We start from the raw sequence: 19,895 nt of genomic DNA, 5'->3' as shown, positions 1-19,895 counted from the left end.
GGATGATCAATACAGCACAGTGCTCAGCTAAGACTGCTTCCAGGAAGCAACAGAATACTGTTAACCAACACAGATCTTGCCAGAGACACAGCCTACGTACAGCAGGCAAACACTATAACCGGCGTGCGGCCGCGGACCGGAAGTGCTTATATACCCTCCGGCCGCGTCACTTCCGGGTCGCCTGCCGCCTGGACGCATAGTTTGTACGTGTGTCCGTACACGTCTGACGCATGGACGTACGCGTGTGACCCATGCGTCCTCTGGAACGCATGCGTACGCCCACCGCCGCTGGAGAAGCCGATGTGGAACGCAATCCGGAAGTGCCCGGATCATCGCGGGCGCGCGGGCCAGGCGGGATCATTACACTTTGATTGGGCACTTGATGTTTTGGATCACACTACTCTGAGAGAAAAGCCTCTAGAATTTATAGCTTTTGTGATCCATAACTGGCTAAGAATATCCTCATTACCATATCCTCTCAATGAACTCCTGATTGCTAGTCAACCAAATATGTAATCAGCAGCTTTTAAAAGCAATCAATATGCAAGCAATTCCACTAAAAATATTCCACAGTCACCCAGTGTAGCAAAGTCTAAAGTCTTGAATAAAGCTAAACGTAAACATTGCAGAAAATGTTCACAACCAGCAGTGTCGTTTCCCATAGCAACTGCGCATCAGACCAATAGTCAGACTCTGTCATTAGCAGATAATAAAATTCAATTGTCATTCATGGGAGTCAAATGGACTTATGAAACTACCAATGAACTTCCCTTGCTAGCCAGGGTGAATAAAGATTTTTGTTTAAAAGAATTGTCTGAATATTCTTATGAGGAATTACAGAGCATTGAGCAAATCAAATTGTTTGTGGAGCAGGGAAAATGTGCATATCCTGCAGTTCAACAATTGTTGCAAGTCCTGGAAATTCTTAAGAATAGGAAATACCCTAGTAATGATCCAGTTAGTCAAGTTGATTCTCTGTCAGGAGTAACTCAAGCCAAGTCCACTCCAGCTAGCCTCCTGCAGACTGTTCAAGCTGAAAATTATGTCCAGAATAATTGTTTAGTTCCTGACAAGAATGAATGGGATCCTCTGTTTGAAAAATGGGAAATTGAAGCCTTGATTTATGATCTGGAGAATGATCGAATTTCTATGAATTTAACACAGCTAAGAGTGACATAATTTTGCATGCATGCATTGAGTCTGCTTTTTCTTTGATTGAAATTAATCTGTGTGTGCATGATTTTGTGACTCCTTTAACCATTTCAGCCCGCGGGGATTTTTCACCTTATGCATCAGAGCAGAGCCAGCCTTTGGGGGGGGGGGGGGGGGGGGGCAACTGGGGCAATCGCCCCAGGCCCCGTGCTTAAAGAGGCCCCCTCACCCGCCGGCCACGTGCCCGTGCGGCCAACAGGAGGAGAAAAGCGCAGTGGAAGGAGAGCTGTGGGCAGCGGCGGAGAAAGGGGGCCATCTCCCCCCCTTCCCTCACCTTTGTGCTCTCCCTCCATCGCTCTCTCCTCCAGAACTAATGTGCGGGTGGCTGGCAGTGGGCAGAACTTACCTTCCATCTCAACTCCAGCGCCGGAAGTTCTGGTGCCGCTGCTCTGGTCTGGACCAGACCAGAGTAGTGGCAAATCCATCCCGCGCCGGCCCTGCATCGAGACGGAGGTAAGTTCCGCCCGCTGCCTGCCAGCCACCGCTCATTAGTTCCGGAGGGGAGAGCGAGGGAGGGAGAGCACTAAGGTGAGGGAAGGGGGGGGAGACGTCCACCCTTCCCCGCTGTCCCCACAGCTCTCCCTCTTCTCTGCGCTGCTCCCCTCCTGCTGGTGGCACACCTGGCTACCTATTCTGGAACATATACCCCTGCCTACATATACTGGGGACATATACCCCTGCCTACATATACTGGGCACATATACCCCTGGCTACATATACTGGGCACATATACCCCTGGCTACATATACTGGGCACATATACCCCTGGCTACATATACTGGGCACATATACTCCTGCCTACATATACTGGGCACATATACCCCTGGCTACATATACTGGCCACATATACCCCTGGCTACATATACTGGGCACATATACCCCTGCCTACATATACTGGGCACATATACCCCTGCCTACATATACTGGGCACATATACCCCTGGCTACATATACTGGGCACATATACCCCTGGCTACATATACTGGGCACATATACCCCTGCCTACATATACAGGGGACATATACCTCTGGCTACATATACTGGCCGCATATACCCCTGGCTACATATACTGGGCACATATACCCCTGCCTACATATACTGGGCACATATACCCCTGCCTACATATACTGGGCACATATACCCCTGCCTACATATACTGGGCACATATACACCTGGCTACATATACTGGGCACATATACACCTGGCTACATATACTGGGCACATATACCCCTGGCTACATATACTGGGCACATATACCCCTGACTACATATACTGGGGACATATCCCCCTGACTACATATACTGGGCACATATACCTCTGGCTACATATACTGGGCACATATACACCTGGCTACATATACTGGGCACATATACCCCTGGCTACATATACTGGGCACATATACCCCTGGCTATATATACTGGGCACATATACCCCTGACTACATATACTGGGGACATATACCCCTGACTACATATACTGGGCACATATACCTCTGGCTATATATATTGGGGACATATACCTCTGGCTACATATACTGGGCACATATACACCTGGCTACATATACTGGGCACATATACCCCTGGCTACATATACTGGGCACATATACCCCTGGCTACATATACTGGGGACATAAACCCCTGACTACATATACTGGGCACACATACCTCTGGTTACATATACTGGGGACATATACCCCTGACTACATATACTGGGCACATATACCCCTGGCTACCTGTTCTCAGGACATCTCTACCCCTGGCTACCTGTTCTGGGGACATCTATACCGCTGGCCACCTATTCTGGGGACACCTATAGACCTGGGGCTACCTATTTTTGGGGAACCACTGGTGCCAGATTGAGTGTATTTTGGGGAACTGCTGCCAGGTGAGAGGTGTCTACCATATTAAGGGGGCATTCTGCCTATTTATGTGAAATACTGTCTATTTATGTGCATCATGACTGCTGAATTTGTCTTGTTGGGGGCCTCATGGTTACTGAATTTGTCTTGTTGGGGGCCTCATGATTTGTTGGGGGCCTCTAGATCGCTGAATTTGTCTTGTTGGGGGCCTCATGATTGCTGAATTTGTCTTGTTGGAGCCTCATGATTGCTGAATTTGTCTTGTTGGGGGCCTCATGATTGCGGAGTTGGTCATGTTGGGGGCCTCATGATTGCTGAATTTTGCAAGACAAAAGTTACTACAACAATGTGAATTTTGTGAAACATGAACCTTAGACTTTCCAAATTAATTGAAGCATGAGCTCCCCCACCCCCGCACTTAAAACTACCATGCAAATGTTTGTTTTTATATTGGTTGGCTTAGTGGCCTTTACCTGACATAATTGTTTTCAAACAATAATAATAAGGAATACTGCATTAAAGGCGGACAAGCCCATGAATGTGGCAATACGGTATATGGCCTACACTTATGGCTCTAGGCCCCGCATGTGACACTCGCCCCAGGCCCCGCATACTCTAAGGCCGCCTCTGATCAGAGCAATTTTCACCTCCCATTCATTCGCTAATAACTTTATCACTACTTAACACAATTTATTGATCTATATCGTGTTTTTTCCCCCACTTATTAGGCTTTCTTTGGGTGGTGCATTTTGCTAAGAATTATTTTTTTATAAATGCATTTTAACAGGATTAATAAATAAAAATGGAAAAATGCATTATTTCTCAGTTTTCATCCATTATAGCTTTAAAATAATCCACACTACCATAATTAAAACCTATGTATTTTATTTGCCCGTTTGTCTCGGTTATGGCACCATTTAAATTTTGTCCCTATCACAATGTATGGCGCCAATATTTTATTTGGAAATGAAGGTGCATTTTTTCAGTTTTGCGTCCATCACTATTTACAAGCTTATAATTTAAAAAATGTTCGTAGTATACTCCCTTCAAATGCATATTTAAAAAGTTCAGACCCTTAGGTAACTATTTATGTTTGTTTGTTTTTTTATTGTAATTTTTTTTAAAAAATTATTTGGGTAATATTTTAGTGTGGGAAATAAACAGTTAATGTTTAATGTTATTATATGTGTAAAATGTAATGTAAAAAATATGTAGATGTAGTTTTACTTTTTTTCTCCTTGTGCTTCTCGCTAACCGGAAGCACAAGGAGGACGGGGAAACTTTTTTTTTGCAGAAAGACTGAAGCCTCTAGTAAGAGCGCTTCGGTTTTTCTGCTGGGGACACGGATCGGTGATTGGGAACCATGTTCCTGTTCACTGATCCCAGGGCTACCGGGGGACAGCACGGGGGCGCAATCGTGCGCCGAAGCGTGGCACCACAGCAGAGCAGCCGCCTGGACGTGAAGCTCACGTCCGGGCAGCAGAAATGGTTAATTGATGCATGGAATGATCTCTTGAATGATCGCTGTGAGAAAACGCGGAAAAGCCGCCACAGGTGCTCAGAGCAAGGCGGCTGATTCCGCGTCTGACGCAGCAGTTTGCGCGCGTAGGCCTACATCTGCTGGTATGGCTGAACGCGGAGAAACCGCCGCGTGTCCTGAGAACAAGGCGGCTGTTTCCGCGTCTGACGCGGCGGTTTGCACGCATAAATCTACATCGGTCAGTATGGCTGAACGCGGAGAAACCGCCGCGTGCTCTGATAGAGGTGCGGCTGGTTCCGCGTCCAGCGTGGTGGGGGATACACAGCACATATCTGGTGTGGCTGGGACTAATAGTCCACACAGGTTCAGAAGGACACGTGCGCGCTGAGAGGCAGAACTTTTATGACAGCCAGAAGGGAGTCAACTGACCAAGCTGGTCAGCTGACGATTTCACCAGCCCCCATTGGTCCAGCACTTAGGGGAGGCGCTGGAGAGCGCTGCACTATATATACTGGGTGCTGGTCATTGTTCAGGTGTCTGCCGTTGTGATCACTACGTGGAAGCACTCAGACCTTTTGTCAGAATCTGTGTTATTCTCTAGACCAGTTCCAGGGTGTTGATGACCACGGACCTCACACCCCAGACTAGGAATTCTGTATATCATCTGTGTTATTCTCTAGACCAGTTCCAGGGTGTTGATGACCACGGACCTCACACCCCAGACTAGGAATTCTGTATATCATCTGTGTTATTCTCAGACTAGTTCCAGGGTGTTGATGATCACGGAGCTCACACCCCAAGACTAGGGACTTGTGTTATCATTCAGTTATATCTCAGACTAGTTCCAGGGTGTTGATGATCACGGAGCTCACATCCAAGACTAGGCATTGTTTATTATCTGTTATGACCTACTGCTTCCCTGACCACTCTTCTGATTACTGATTCGGTACTTCGCTTTATCTGATACTCTGTTGCCAAAACCCTACATGTTTTAGGATTACCGAATCAGCCTTCTGTCTTTGTACCTTATCTGTCTGTGTGTTGCCGACCTGGCTTGTCCGACCTCGAGAGCTATCTCTCCAGTTAAGAGATAGTTCACAGATCTGTCAGTGACACCCTTTCATTGGTGTCACTCACGCTCTGGTCCTTCCTACTTCTTGCCTGACCCCTCCCTCGGGAGAGTCTCAGGCTAGTGGAAGGAACTTGTTATTTGAGCAGTACTCCTTACTGCCTTGGCACCTGCTCTTCAGGTGCCGTCCTCAAAGTATTACTGTTGCACCAAAACACTCATATATCTCAGGTGTCCAGAGGTTAGTGATATATCTGATTATCGGTGATTCTGCAGATTATCAATAATCGGGTATATATCTGTATTCTTGGCGATACTGCAGATCACCAATAATCAGACCCTCTCTGTGTTACACCGATCATTACAATCGCTCTGGAAGTCAGTGTGTGCAACACTCAGTGACCAATGGTGATTCTGTCTCTCCGTTGCCCCTAGCAACGACATCACCTGCTATCCTTGTTTCCCTACAACCAAGAAGAGATGCACATCTTGCTTCCCTAACTCGTTATAATGAAAGCAAGAAGTCTTTTCCGACTTTCTTGCAGAATTGCAAAATTTTGAATGCATGTCCTTTCTTCAGATCAGCTACAGCATTTCAGCAGTCCCGGTTTATTATCTTATACTTGCTTGATAGCAAGATGAGAACTTGGGCTGAGGAAGTTGCAGGTGAAAACGAGGAGGTCTTGTATGAACCCCTGGAATTTGTTAAATTGATTGCAAAGTATTTTGTGAAAAAATATAAACAAATTCCTTCTGATTTGTTTTCTGAATCCTGCAAGCAATGGGATAAAGCAGATACCAATGGATTCACCCCATCTGTTGCTGACTGCTTCAGTCCTACAGATTCTGAGTATCAGAAACCCTGTTTGGGAAATTTTGAGCCCAAGTATCTGAATATTCCAACATCACGCATTCTGTGCTCTGGGCCTCCTGTTTCACCACCTTGCTCTAGTTCAGTGAATGATTCAGAGCCTTTGTTAGGTGAACCTGAAATCACAGAATCATTTCCTTATCCAGAAAATGTTCCAGTAAATTCACCCTGTACCATGAATTACTCAGTAGTTCTGTCCAATGAAGCTCAGGTCACAGAATCATTGTACTGTCCAACGGGTGCTATTATGGTTCTGCCCTGCAACATGGATTGTTCAGTGATCCTGTCCAGTGAAGCTGAAGAGTCTTTAGCTTCACCCTGTACTTTGGATGTTTCAAGATCCCTAGCAGAGGACTCAGAGGCTCTGCTTACTTCAGTTGGCGTTGCAGTAATATTCACCTGTTTAGCAGCTGTCTTAGAATTACAGTCCAGTCTAGTTAAGCTTGATGAATCTCTGTCCAGTGATGCAGAAGCCATTGAAGCATTGTCCTCTTCAACAAGTGTTTTAGATGGCTTAACCTGTACACAGTCTGATTTAGCTATTGTTGTTGAATCCCTGTCTGATGTTGTAGCAGCCATGGAACTCCAGTCCTGTCCTCTGAATGTTTCAGAAGTCTTGCCCTGTAACATGGATAATTGTGACTCTCTGGTAAAAATAATAGAAGTCTCAGAATTTCAGCCCTGTTTAGTGAGTGTTCCTGAAGTCCTGCCTTGTATCTTGGAAAAATCTGGTTCTCTCTCCAGTGTGGCAGTGGTTCCAGAGTCCCCTTCCTGTCCAGTGAGTTCCTCAGTTTTGCCCAGTTCAGTGGGGGTTGCTGCTATACTGACTTGTTTTGCAGGTCTTTTGGAGCTCCAATCCAGTGTAGTTGGCAATGAGTCTCTGTCCAGTTCAGTGGAAGTTGTGGAGGCTATCTAGTTCAGTGCATACATCAGAAGATTTGTCCTGTCCTGTTAATGCCCCTGAACATGACTTGTTAATAACCTTGGTGGAATCAATGACTCCTAAGTCTGATTCTGCATTCTTTACTGGGAGTCCAGTAACTGTGAAGTCTAATCATGATGGTTTTCTGCCCTGTCCTGGTTTCGGTTTTATTGTGACTGACTCTGAGGTCTGCAGTTCCTTGACATGCCCAGAAGTTTCTCTTGTACCAGTGTGCCCAGATGTGCTCTGTGTGCCAGTATGCCCAAGTGTGTCTTGTGTGTCAGCGTACTCATGTTCTGATATTGCCATTCTGCCTGCATGCCAAGATATGGTTCTGATCCCTGAAAGCCCTGATCTCGATGTTTGTCCTTGTAACCCTGATTCTGGAATTGCCCTAGGTTACATAGGGGTTCTTGATAGTTCTCCATGTGAGCCTAAAGGGCGTTCTAACCTTTTGGAATCTCTATGGAGCTTCAAAGTGTTCTGGGAGATTTCTGAGGAAACTTGTCCTGGTGCCTTGGACTGGGTCGACAGTGGGTACTGTGTTGGAAAGGACAGTTCCGGTGTGCATTGCATTAAAAGGTTTGGCATTTTTGGACAGTCCCTGGAAGGTGGTGGGTATCGCTCAAAGAGTTTCGGGGGGCTTTTTCTTGAAAATCACAGTCCTGATGGGTATCACACTGGGGCTTGCAGTAATGATGGGCATGGTTCTGGAGGTTCTGGTTCCGATTGGTTCGGTCTTGGTGTGACGGATTCTGGAATTTGGTCTTGTCGGAATGTCCCGACCTTCGTGAGTTATCAGTTTGCTGGATTTTCTGGATCGGATTTCCTGGTTTGGATAGTTCAGCTCTCTGAGTTGTCATTGGGTCCATGCTGTGAAAGTGCAGGGGTCAGTAAAGTCCTTCTGATCTTGATAGCTTGGATTCTGCCAGCACCACGTTGGTGACTGGTAGTATTCTTTCTTGCCTTGTTCTTGAGGATGTAACGAAAGCAGCGGTTGCCATTAGTTACGCTCCTACCAGTTAGTCTTGACTATCTCAGTGTGAATGTTGCCGTCGCTGAAGCAGCGACTAGATTGGCTAAGCATTCCATCTGTCTGTCTGTTGTCTGTCTTGTTAATAGTCATTATTTGTGCTTTAGCTAATGAGTTATTTGAGAGCAACATTTCATATATTGCGCATCAGAATGATATATATGTACTCTAGTCAGTCAGTATTGTATTATTGTAATATTGTATATGGTTTGTGTTCCGACCCTTGCCTGCCTCTTGACTACGAATTTGCCTAGCCCTTCTGTATTATTGCCATCTGACCTATCGTGTATGACCAAAGCCTGTTACCGACTATGTCTGTTGTGTATTTAATCACATAGTATCTAGCCTGATAGGCGACCCGAAGCTGCAGTTGCTCTGGGCAATCTTACTCCCTTGTTCATTACTCCTGTGTCCATCTGTATAGCCTCTTCCATTTCCCAGCTACATAGTCTGGAGCACACACGCTGGCTCAAAGTATGCTTCCCCAGCATTACATTGACAAAATAATCAGAGCTGAACTGAACTGTAAAAACGACCATGGTAGGGAAGTGGTTAAAGGATCAAAAGCTTATTATTTATATTGACAAATAAGTAATAGGTTGTAACACACCTCATAGCTCCCATCTTTGTTTCTTTTGAGAGATCTGATCGATAATCATAACTGACATTGAACTGATATAGAAGAAAGCTCGTGTACACATGTATGTGATTTTTTTTTTTCAAATGATTTGATATCGATCAAAAGTAAATGGACAGGAAAAAAATACTGGTAGAAAAATTTAGGCAATGACACAAAACCGTAACCGGTATTCAGATTGATTATTTCCAGCCTGTTTGGATAAGTTTCTATGAGCTTGCCACTGGGATTTTTGCTCAATACTCAAGGCAAATCTGCTCCAGCTCCTTCATGTTAAATGGTTTTTACTAGCGAACAGCAATCTTCAGCAGGTGACACACTTGACTGTTTTGGTGCGCTTTTTGCACAAAAAGAAAAAAAAAAGGAAATCCTGCAAGATAATGTTGCACATTTTGTCAGTTTCCTCTATCAATTAGTTGCTGTGAAAAAATGTGGGCGTTTTTCTGCAAACAAACTTAATGACAAGTGTGCCCCAAATCTGACCAGATTCTTTATTGACTTGAGGTCTGGACTTTGACTACACCATTTCAACACATTTACTCGGCTATAAGTTGACCCCAATATTTGACCCTCATACAGGACTATTGAGGCAAATAGCTAAATCTTTATTTACTTACCTGGGCTTCTTCCAGCTCCTAGAACTCATTTGAGTCCCTCGACGCAGCTCTGGTCCTCCCTGGTGTACCGCTGGCCGCCTCTACGGATTGTCGACCCATCAGTGGGTAGGTCCTTCTGTACATGGGAGCGTCCGTGTCAACATCAATGGGAGTGTACTGTGCAGTACACGCTCAGTGACATGGGTGAGTATGCATTCTGGCTCTCGCCCACGCAGACCCCCGTTGGGTCGGAGATCCTTATAGGCGGCCAGCTGGACACTAGCGATGACCAGAGCTGCGACGAGGGACCCAAATGACTTCTAAAGACTGGAAGAAGCTTGAGGTACGTAAAGATAAATTTAGCTTTTCACCTGAGGAGTCCTTTAAAGGGACTCAATGCTCAGCTACAGTAAAAAAAAAAAAATATACATACCTAGGGCTTCCTCCAGCACCATTCGCTCGCTCCCACGCCACCGTCCTCTGATGTCTGCAGCGCCATTACCCCCAGTCTACGCAGAAGTGCGCACTTCGCATATTTCTCCAGCAGCTGCTGGAGAGATACATAGAGGGCGCACTTCCCTTACGTCAAACTGGCTCCGACTGACGGAAGTGCAGGGACCCGGTAGCGGCGCTGCAGATATCGGAAGGATGGCGGAGTGGGAGCAATATGAGCGGATGTGGCTGGAGGAAGCCCCAGGTATGTATAATTTGTTTTACTGTAACTGCTGGATTTTTTTAGTGACTCAAAAATAAGTCTATCCAGCAAAGTTAATGGCTGCACAGCTATTAAACCCTCCTAGTTCCCAATAACATCCAATAACTCCTCCAGGCCCCCACATGCAGCCATTAATCATTTCCTGCAGGTAGGTGATAAAAGAGTATAGTTGAAAGTACCAATGAATAAATTAAAAGAAACAAATTCAATTGTATAGAGAAATTAAATTCATTTTTGACTGAGCAAATTGAATAGATTTTATCATACTGATTAGCCTTGGTGGAAAACTGTGATTGATTTTTCAGAAAACAGAATAGTATATGAAAGCGTAAAATGACTATTGAAACAGTACAGTCAAACCAAAAAAAAAGAAGAAAATTTCCAGCAAAAAAAAAAAATAACAGTGTATGGCTGTAGAAACTGTAGTGAACATAACAGAATTCATAAAATTGCTTATGGTGTACAGCATTTATTTATGGATTATTTATTTGATGTTTGCCCATTGTAATATCTTTCCTCTCCCTGTTTTACATTCTGAAATTGATCACAGGTGGAAACATGTATAGTCCCTGTCAGGTGATCTCTACGGAATGTTAGTTACTGAGAGTTCTATGCAAAGAGGGAGGTATTGCTTGCTTAGAAGATGGAAAAAAAAAACCATTATGTCTCACAAAGGAACAAAGTTCGCAGAAAGCAAACTGTTAAGACTATGATTCTGACGTCACACAGCAGGAAGGGTTTCACACGTTATGAGCCACACAGACCCCGCCCCCCCCACACTGATCTATTCGAGGAAAGGGAACAATTTCTCGCAGGAAAGGGGGATATTGGCTACTGATCGGGATGAAGTTCAATCCAAGGTTAAACTTTCTCTTTAACCTCTTTCCGACTGATCCACGCCGGTTGGCGTGAACCCGGCGGCAGCCCCAGGACCAAGTCCTGGGGTGGGGTTTTGCAGGAGATTGCACTCATCTCCGCTTCAATGACAGAGCTCTGTTCCGTCATCAGTCTCCCAACGGCGATCGCATGTGGCACGGCTGTAACCCTGGGTGGAAGGGAAGCGATCCGCTTTCATAGGCTGAAGCCTATGACAGCTGATAGCACTGATTGGCTGGTGGGAGGAGGGAGGTAGGGATATAAAAAAAAAAAAAAAAATCCTAGGAGCGATCATAGCCCACCAACAGAATTCAATCTGACATGTCCAATCGGGATTCGATTCAATTTGCCATTGACAATGGCAAATTGAATCGAATTGAATCCCGATCGGACATGTCGGATTGAATTGAATCAAACAAAAAATTGTATGGTGTAGATGGGGCTTAAGTGGTTAAGAAAGACCATCTTTTGTATCACAACAACTTGGAATAAAGCAAGCCATGAATTAGTCCAGTGTCGACTTATAAAAGAGACTATACAGCCAAAACGGATTGACAAATGGATATACAGCCAAAATGCATCGATCAGATAAAAAGTTACAATGACTTGCCGGGCCTTTTTCTTTCAAGTCTTCCCCCAAGCCTCGTATGTGCTGACTTCCATCATGTAGCCCCACTCACTAGCAGAGGCACGCTGCAGCACTTCCATGGAACTCCTTATCTCCGATACAGAGAGTATCATGACGCTTGTCTGCAGACAAGCAAGTCACAACTTTTTAACCGAAGGGGATCCATCGAATGTCTAATTTTGGCTGTATAGTTTCTTTAGTAAACAGGTTCCCCTATGTTAACAAATGAGTCAGTGTTCTTATTTGTAAACATCTTTATTCTGTAAATATCCAACAAGGCATATATGTTCGCAGCAATTCACAATAAAAAGTTTTTTAAAATATATCTAAATATATTTCCCAGGAGCTAAAAATCTCAAAATCGTTCCTGTATTCTTCACATCAGTTGTGATTAATTTCGACACAAAGTATCTGAAGACAAATAATTGAATTGAGCCTAATGGAAGAAGAACAGTCCAGTGCTATTCCAGTCATAACATGACAAACCTGTAGGGAGAAATGTTTATACTTGCCTCATCTTTAGGCTAGATTCACACTGAGGCGTTGCATAGACTGTAAAAACAGGATCACAACGCACAGAGGGGGAAAAGTCGCATTGCACATTACGTGATGATGCAACGGATACTGTGAAGCATACAGTACATGCAAAGTATGCTTAGTTCCAAATATATAGTATGCTATGTGATATCGTCCAACGCAATACACAAGTGTAAAAGTAGCCTTCAAGGTCCATGATGAACCTAATGCGTGATTCAAACCAGAGATGATCAAGAAGATGCTAATGCGCCAAATTTGTTGCAAATACCATCCAACTAGAGAGTTGACCAACCTAAGATATAATCAAATGCCCCCTACGGACACGAAACGTGGAGGGTAAAGAAAGGACCCTCTGAACTACTTCAATCCCTTGGACGTTTTCCAAATTAAATGTATTTAATCCACAGTGATACAGATTGCCTCCTACTGGCAAAAGCCTAAAAAAGAAAAAACTTAAAATGGACCTGAACTCAGAACTTCCTCTCTGCTTTAAAAGATACGCAACAGCATAATAACCTTTAGGCTGGTTTCACAGTGGGACGTTAAAGTCCCACGTTACAGCAGCCAGTAACGCAGCCTAACTCACAGCACTGTAAAATCAATGTGCTGTTCACAGTGCACACGTTGCGTTACATAGTAACTGCAGCACGTTTAAACAAAGTGCTGCATGCTGTACGTTATACTGGGCTAAGCCACGTTAGACTATTTGCACATGCTCAGTAATGTTGGAGGAGGTCTCCCCTCCTCCTCTGCGGCCAGCCACATGGCTAATTAATATTCACTGCACTGTGGTGTCTCCTGGTGGGACTGTAGTGTTGTCCGGATCATGAACGAATCGTTCATTTGATCCGGATCATCACAATGAAAGATTCGGTTCACAGTGGATGTCTGTCTGGAAGAAACAGGAACATACAGAATGTACAGTGCAGGGAAAGTCCTGTCATGCTAATCATTTCACCCAGTCTGCTTCCCTAGTAAAATGATTCAAATTATTCGGTTCAAAGATCCGGATCTTTTCAATGATCCGATTCAAATGATCTGAATCCTTAAAAAGATCCGGACTTCCTATCACTAACCTGGAGCGGCTGCTTTGAGAGCTGCATAACGCAGCTCAATCTGACGTCCAACTTCAACACCACCATACGTTGCGTTAGGGGCAGTTATGTGACCATAACGTCCCCTAAAACGCACCGTCTTGGTGGGAAAGTAGCCTTAAAGAAAAACATTACTTTGCTGCAGGTGATACAAAATCTGCAATACATCTGCAGTGTTTCTACTTCTGCTTTCATGGAAGCAGACAGATTGTTAACATCCTGTGCTTTCAAATGAGCTTATCTGCCGTGGCAGTCAGCTGACAGGGGAGAGATCAAATTACACTTGTGCTTAGACACACATGAAGGGGAATTAGACAGGCTAAACTCTCTAAATAAATACAGGGTGCATTTCTGTTTTCCTTCTGTCCTGTGCAAGCGTTCAGGTCCACTTTAAACATGCTCACTAATTTTGTGTGAAAAAGGGGTCAAGCACTGCCAAAGTCTTAGGAATACTGCCAAGGAAGCATGTCAGTCAAGGGGCATGGCTTATGGGAAACTCTTCAAAATGCAGGTAATTGCATTGCATTTCTGGAAAAAATGTTCAGGATATACCCACAATACAGGTTGTTATATTACCACCATATTAAATGCTTGTTAGGCAGCTCTCTCCCCAGTAGTTTACCTTGCCTCCAGGATGTCCCATGATCACAGTGACCGTCCAGACCACAAGCTAAGCACTCACTCTTAGCTCACTGCTGTCTGGCCTCAGTCAGAGAGCCAGCCAGGGCTACTTTGAAGTCCCATGATCCCAGTGTCACCCCCATCCACTAGAGTTCAGCAACCTTAGGTTGCTCTCTGGCAATGCCGCAGGAAGCATTGGTGCAGAACTCGGCTTTCTGCTGTTGCCTAATGCTGGGCATACATGGTGCAATTCTGCGCCGGAATCGAGCCGCTGGCTCGATGCCGGCACGCCCCCGTAGATCGATTCCCGCTCATCCCCGCGGGCAGTTTCTTATCAGCCGCTCGTTTCTTCCATTGCCGATCGAGCGCGGGCAGTTCCTTATCAGCCGCTCGTTTCTTCCATTGTTGATCGAGCGCGGAGTCGATCCGCCGCGGTGATCGGACAGGTTGAATATTATCAATCGAGCCATCAGCGGCCCGATTGATAACAACTATCGCGCTGTGTATGCCCAGCATTAGACACAGGGAGGGCAGGTGTGGCTCATGGATGGCATTGTCACTACTATTAAAAGAAGAATGGGGACTTTAGGACAGGGAGGTTAGTTCTTATACTAGAGGAAGGTGGGTGTGGAGAACAGAAAGAAATACCCCCCTCACGGCGGCGCTGTGGTCAGAGGCTGGCTCTTCTCCTGCCTCTGTTCGGCGCAGATCCTAGGCTATGAGGTCATGAAAATTACTCTCCCAGAGATCTCTAGGAGATCATGTGAAGTTCCTGCTCATTACAGAGGGCTAAAACATTCCACAATGATTCCCCATGCCTGTAATGAAGATGCCGGCATCTCTGCTAGAGGTAGGATTTTATATTTGGAAAACATTGACCAAATAATTTATAAATGTATATTGTAAAAAGTCATATTATTCTTTAAAGTACATTCACTTTAACATTACTAATTACACCTCTCCTCCCCTTTCCCTTTCCACAATCGTGCTCCCAGATATTCTACTGGGACACTCATCCAATATAGACACTAATGGATGACAAGGAAGAGGCGTCATTGTCTGTCTTCACCCAGTGCCCTTCCCCACCCGGTTTCTCCCCTTTTGCCATCCCTTTGCACTCACTCTTCTTAAAAGTGGACCAGAACTCTTGCACAGGACAGAAGGAAAACATTGAGAAATCCACCCTGTATGTATTTAGAGAGTTTAGCTTGTCTAATTCCCCCTCATCTGTGACTAATCACAAGAGTAATTTGATCTCTCAGCTTTGTCAGCTCAGGAATCTTGGCAGCCTCAGCAGATCAGCTAATTTGTAAACACAGGATGTTAACCCTATGTCTGTAGCGCACATTTATTGCAGGATTTCGATCAGCTGAAACAAATGTTTTTCTTTAAAAGTTATTATGCTGTTGCTTATCTTTTAGAGCAGAGAGGAAGTTCTGAGCTCAGGTCCGCTTTAAGAGCGCATCCCAGCTCTCAGTGAACAGAGAGAGTTGAGACTCGTGGACGAGCATTCAGTCCATGTGGAAGCTACGACCCGAAAGCAGTACCGGACAGGCTCTAATTTTAAAATGAAGGATCCAGTTTTCTTGGACGAGCAGCAGACGAACAGGACTAAGGAGGGCCAGGAGAGGATGCCGGGCTGAATCTAAAGGAGCCAAGTATGTTTATTATAGAGGTTTACTTATTTGTTTTTTTTTTGTTTTTAATTTAGAGTTAAAGCAAAGCAAGCTTTATAAAGTTCTTTTTGCAGTAGCTGATAATATTGATTGGCTCAGTTTCCAGCTACATGCCTTTTGCAACCAACTCGTAAAATTAACATCTCATTGGTCATCCCCATTCATAAACTTCCATATGGCCGAAGGGGATGTGTGTACTGGACATCTTGAACCAAGTATTCACTGGCATCTTCCCATTACTCATTGTGGCGTCAGGATTAAGAGGTCTTCTCATCTCATCAGATACACATAAGGACCACAAGTGCTTTGAGGGATGAAAGCAATTGACTGTGTCTGTGTAGATTCAATCTCTTCCATAGTTTCTGTGAGGCCTTTCCAAGTCACTCTGGCTGCATTGCACGGGGTACATGACGTTACTGGTTGATCAATAGTAGGATCCTGTGAAGATACCCCTGGGATATCACATACAGAACATAACCTTTCTTTTATATGTCATCACTGGACTGACATTGCTTCAAGAAGAAAAGAATGCATTCCTCCTCAACGTAAGCCTAGGGAGTGTGTGGGTTTGGGAAGTTTATTTTGCTTTCCCTACACCAAAACTGCCGAAGTGACGAGAGTGTCAATGTGATGGGCATACTGTATGCATTTTATTATAAAAACTAAAGTGTACTCGAGGAGAATAATATCTAACCTATGGGACACAAATGCATGTACCCTTCCCCATCAGGTTGCTCTGTGTTCTCTTGGTGCCGCTCTCCACCCCCTCGGCCTCTGCAGTCCCCTCTGAAGTTCCCAGCAAGCAGCTTGTTGGAAGCCTAATAAAGGAAAGGCATCCTTTATAGGAAAGGCACTCCTGCATAACACCCACTCCAGTGTTAGGAACGCCCTCCTCTCTGTGTTTGCTCCAAGGCTCTGTACGTTTTAGCTTAGAAGCAGAGAGCTTAGACACTACCACTGATGTGCCAGATGGAGCTGCACATACTTTAAAGGGGACATTTCTTTCTGAGATAAAAAAAGAAAAAACCTACACTCTGCATGGTGACCCAAAGGACACAAGGAACAACCAAGAGCTTCAAAAAGCAGATCAATTTAAAGTGAACCTGAGATGAATGAAATTAAGAAATGTATACATACCTGGGGCTTCCCCCAGCCCCCATCATGCTGATCGGTCCTCGCCATCCTATTCCATCTGCTGGATCCTCCGCTACAGCTCTCGACAATCCGACCAGTATACCAGTATAGCACATAGTGCAGCCTGGCCGTACGCCTCCATTGCTGTACTGCACAGGCACAGAATGCTCCCGGCCATTGAAGCATGACAGGGGAGCGCAGGCGGCCAGACTGTGCCTGCACCGATTGGCTGAATTACCGGTAGCTGTAGCGAAGGATCCAGGAGGCGGAAAAGGATGGCGAGGTACCTATCAGCCTGAAGGGGGCTAGAGGAAGCCCCAGATATGTATACATTTCTTGATTCCATTCTGCTCAGGTACCCTTTAATGATGAAGAAGAGCTGCGAGTTGCTTTTTTTGGTGTGTGTGTGTGTGTGTGTGTGTGGGGGGGGGGTCTATGGTTAAGTTCCTCCTCGGATTCTTTTTAAATCACTATGAAGTTTATGTCAGTATCTTTCCCTAACGTATTATACTTCACATTTTCATGCTCTGCATTCATAGAAGAGTTTGCAGTTATGCAAGATTGTTTTAAGACTACAGTATATAAAATATCTCCAACCAAGTCACTAGAAGCAATGAAGCTATCATCCAAACATCCTACCAGTATGTTTCAAAGTAGGAGAAAATATGAGAAAACACACACAAATACCGATGGACATTCTTTACAGAAGCCAAAAACTGTAAGCCATCAGTGATTTCCACTTGTATTATCACCCGTATAACCATATAGCTAAAAAAAAACAGATGAAAAAAATTGTTGCCAAGATCATCCAGATTTCAGCAGTTTTCTGCTGCATAGGGCAGCATGGTGGCCTAGTGGATAACACTCTCTACACTGTTCTGGATTTCACCAACTGTTGCTGCACTGCTCTCTCTTGGTTCCATAAATGCTGAATAAGCATCATAACAGGGACAAAAAGTTTAATCCCCTAGGTGTTAGTCCACCGTCTTTGCCGGTCCTGGGTTAACAGACATTTCCTATTGGCTCTCGGACTGCTGTACTGTCCTATCACAGAGATCCCAGATGTGACTCGAGTTATGGTAGGATGTGTTGCAAAGACCACAAGCTTTTGTCCAAAAGGTTGTTTGTCAGCTCTTCTTATGTTGAAATATGCTTAAACTGCACCAGAATCTATTGTCTTCTGTGGTATGCATGATGGCAGCACACACTGAGTAAGTGCACGCTCCACCCCTGTGTCATAATCCAATCAGTGACCTGGAGAAGAGAAGCCTCCTCAGAGACACACATGAAAGGATGAGGAGCACTGTGCCTTCATGTATGTGTTCTCTGATGCCTAAGGAGGTGCGATCTATAATCAAACTGTTTGCCACACTGATTACACTTGTGTGGTTTGACCCCTGTGTGTTTCCGCTGGTGAACGAGAAGGCGGGACCTGTAATTAAAGTCTTTTCCACATTCTTCACATTTATGGGGCTTGTCTCCATTGTGAGTCCTCAGATGTACTATAAGGCGAGATCTGTACTCAAACTCTCTCCCACACTGGTAGCATCTATGTGGCTTCTCCACAGAATGCTTCTTCATATGTTCTGCGAGGAATGGCTCAGAAATGAAGCATTTTCCACATTCTCCACATATATAAGGTGTAGCTGGTTCCTGGGGTAAGGAGAGACAGGACTTGTATGTTAAGTCGCTGTCAAATTCATCAAAGTGTTCTTCATCAGGGATTGTCTCAAATTCAATGTGTTCAGTTTTGGACTGCAAGTCTTGCTTCCTGCTTCTTCTTACAAGGTGTACATTCTCCCATGATGCATTGGTCTCAGGAAAAAAACTTTCAATCAGTGGGTAAGATTTACATTCTACAGAGTCTGGCATAACATTTACAACATCATAGGAATTATTAGGGAAGCTACTGGCAAAGTTTTCTCCCTGGAACTCCTGAGTAATGTATGGATTTTCAACTGGTATTTCTTCTGGAACATGTATAGGATGGGGTTCCTCCACTGTCCTCACCAACACCGAATCATCTAAAGACAAAATGAATCATGTGTTAACAGCAGCATAGATGTGATTTTGAGAACCTCAGAAAGGATCAAATATAACACTGAAACTAAAAAATGTCGAGTCATGTATTATACATACTGGTACATGTCGATAAATGATTTACCGCTCTTTTCAGACTATCAGACTAGAAGACGCTTCAGACTATAATACACACCTAAGTTTGGAATACTACACCTGGCGCATTTATAGAGCAGGGTTGTCTTATGGAACCCCCCTTAAACTGTCTAAGCTACACTGACCATCTACACTACACTAACCCTGCTGCACCCACCAGCTAAGCTACACTACACTAATCTCCGCTGCCCTACCAGCTAAGCTACACTGCACTGCCACTTCTTACCTGATCCAGCTGTCGCACTTCTCTCCCCCTTGCTCCAGCCACTGTACATACAGGCAGCTGCAGTATAAAACGAAACTACAGAAGAGGATCGCAGTGGCTGGCGCAAGGAAGGGGGAAGGACCGCGGCAGTAGGATAGGTGTCTATACATCCAGACCACCACGCACAGTCCACCAGTGCTTCAAAACATCAGAGTGCCCACCACCTGAGTTAATATTACGCTCACCAGACAGGAAGCGACCCGGCATACAAGGTCTTAAATCGCATGTGTCAGAAGCTCTCCTGGTCTTAGTCCTTTTCTCCTATGTCCCTCTGGTCTTCACAGCTTGCAAGTATATTATTCCAGCACGCCATAAGAGAATGGACAAAATTCTAAGTGTAGACTGTTTCAAAACCTGATTTTTAATCAAAGATTATCCAAAGGCTGATCTAAAATCAATATAAAATCAGACTCACATTATGGGTCCACATGACAGGGACCCTTTGCAGAAAAAAAATCATATAACATGTCAGTAGCAGCGGCAGCTGCGTCTCCTCACC

The 19,895-nt window shown here is 44.7% G+C and overlaps 1 protein-coding gene across 1 annotated transcript in view; it reads right to left on the bottom strand.

The window, feature by feature from the left end:
* Positions 1-11,668: 11,668 nt before the first annotated feature.
* Positions 11,669-19,895, bottom strand: part of LOC137529023 (oocyte zinc finger protein XlCOF8.4-like) — a 37,015-nt gene continuing 28,788 nt past the window's right edge. Inside the window, exon 7 of the mRNA XM_068250893.1 lies at positions 11,669-18,980. Coding sequence (XP_068106994.1) covers positions 18,268-18,980 — 713 coding nt within the window. The 3' untranslated portion in view covers positions 11,669-18,267. The remainder of the gene's footprint in view (positions 18,981-19,895) is intronic.

Source organism: Hyperolius riggenbachi, chromosome 8, assembly GCF_040937935.1.
Source record: "Hyperolius riggenbachi isolate aHypRig1 chromosome 8, aHypRig1.pri, whole genome shotgun sequence".
NCBI classification, from domain to species: domain Eukaryota; kingdom Metazoa; phylum Chordata; class Amphibia; order Anura; family Hyperoliidae; genus Hyperolius; species Hyperolius riggenbachi.
Note: the sequence above shows the minus strand (reverse complement) of the source record. Positions and strands in the feature narration are given on the sequence as shown.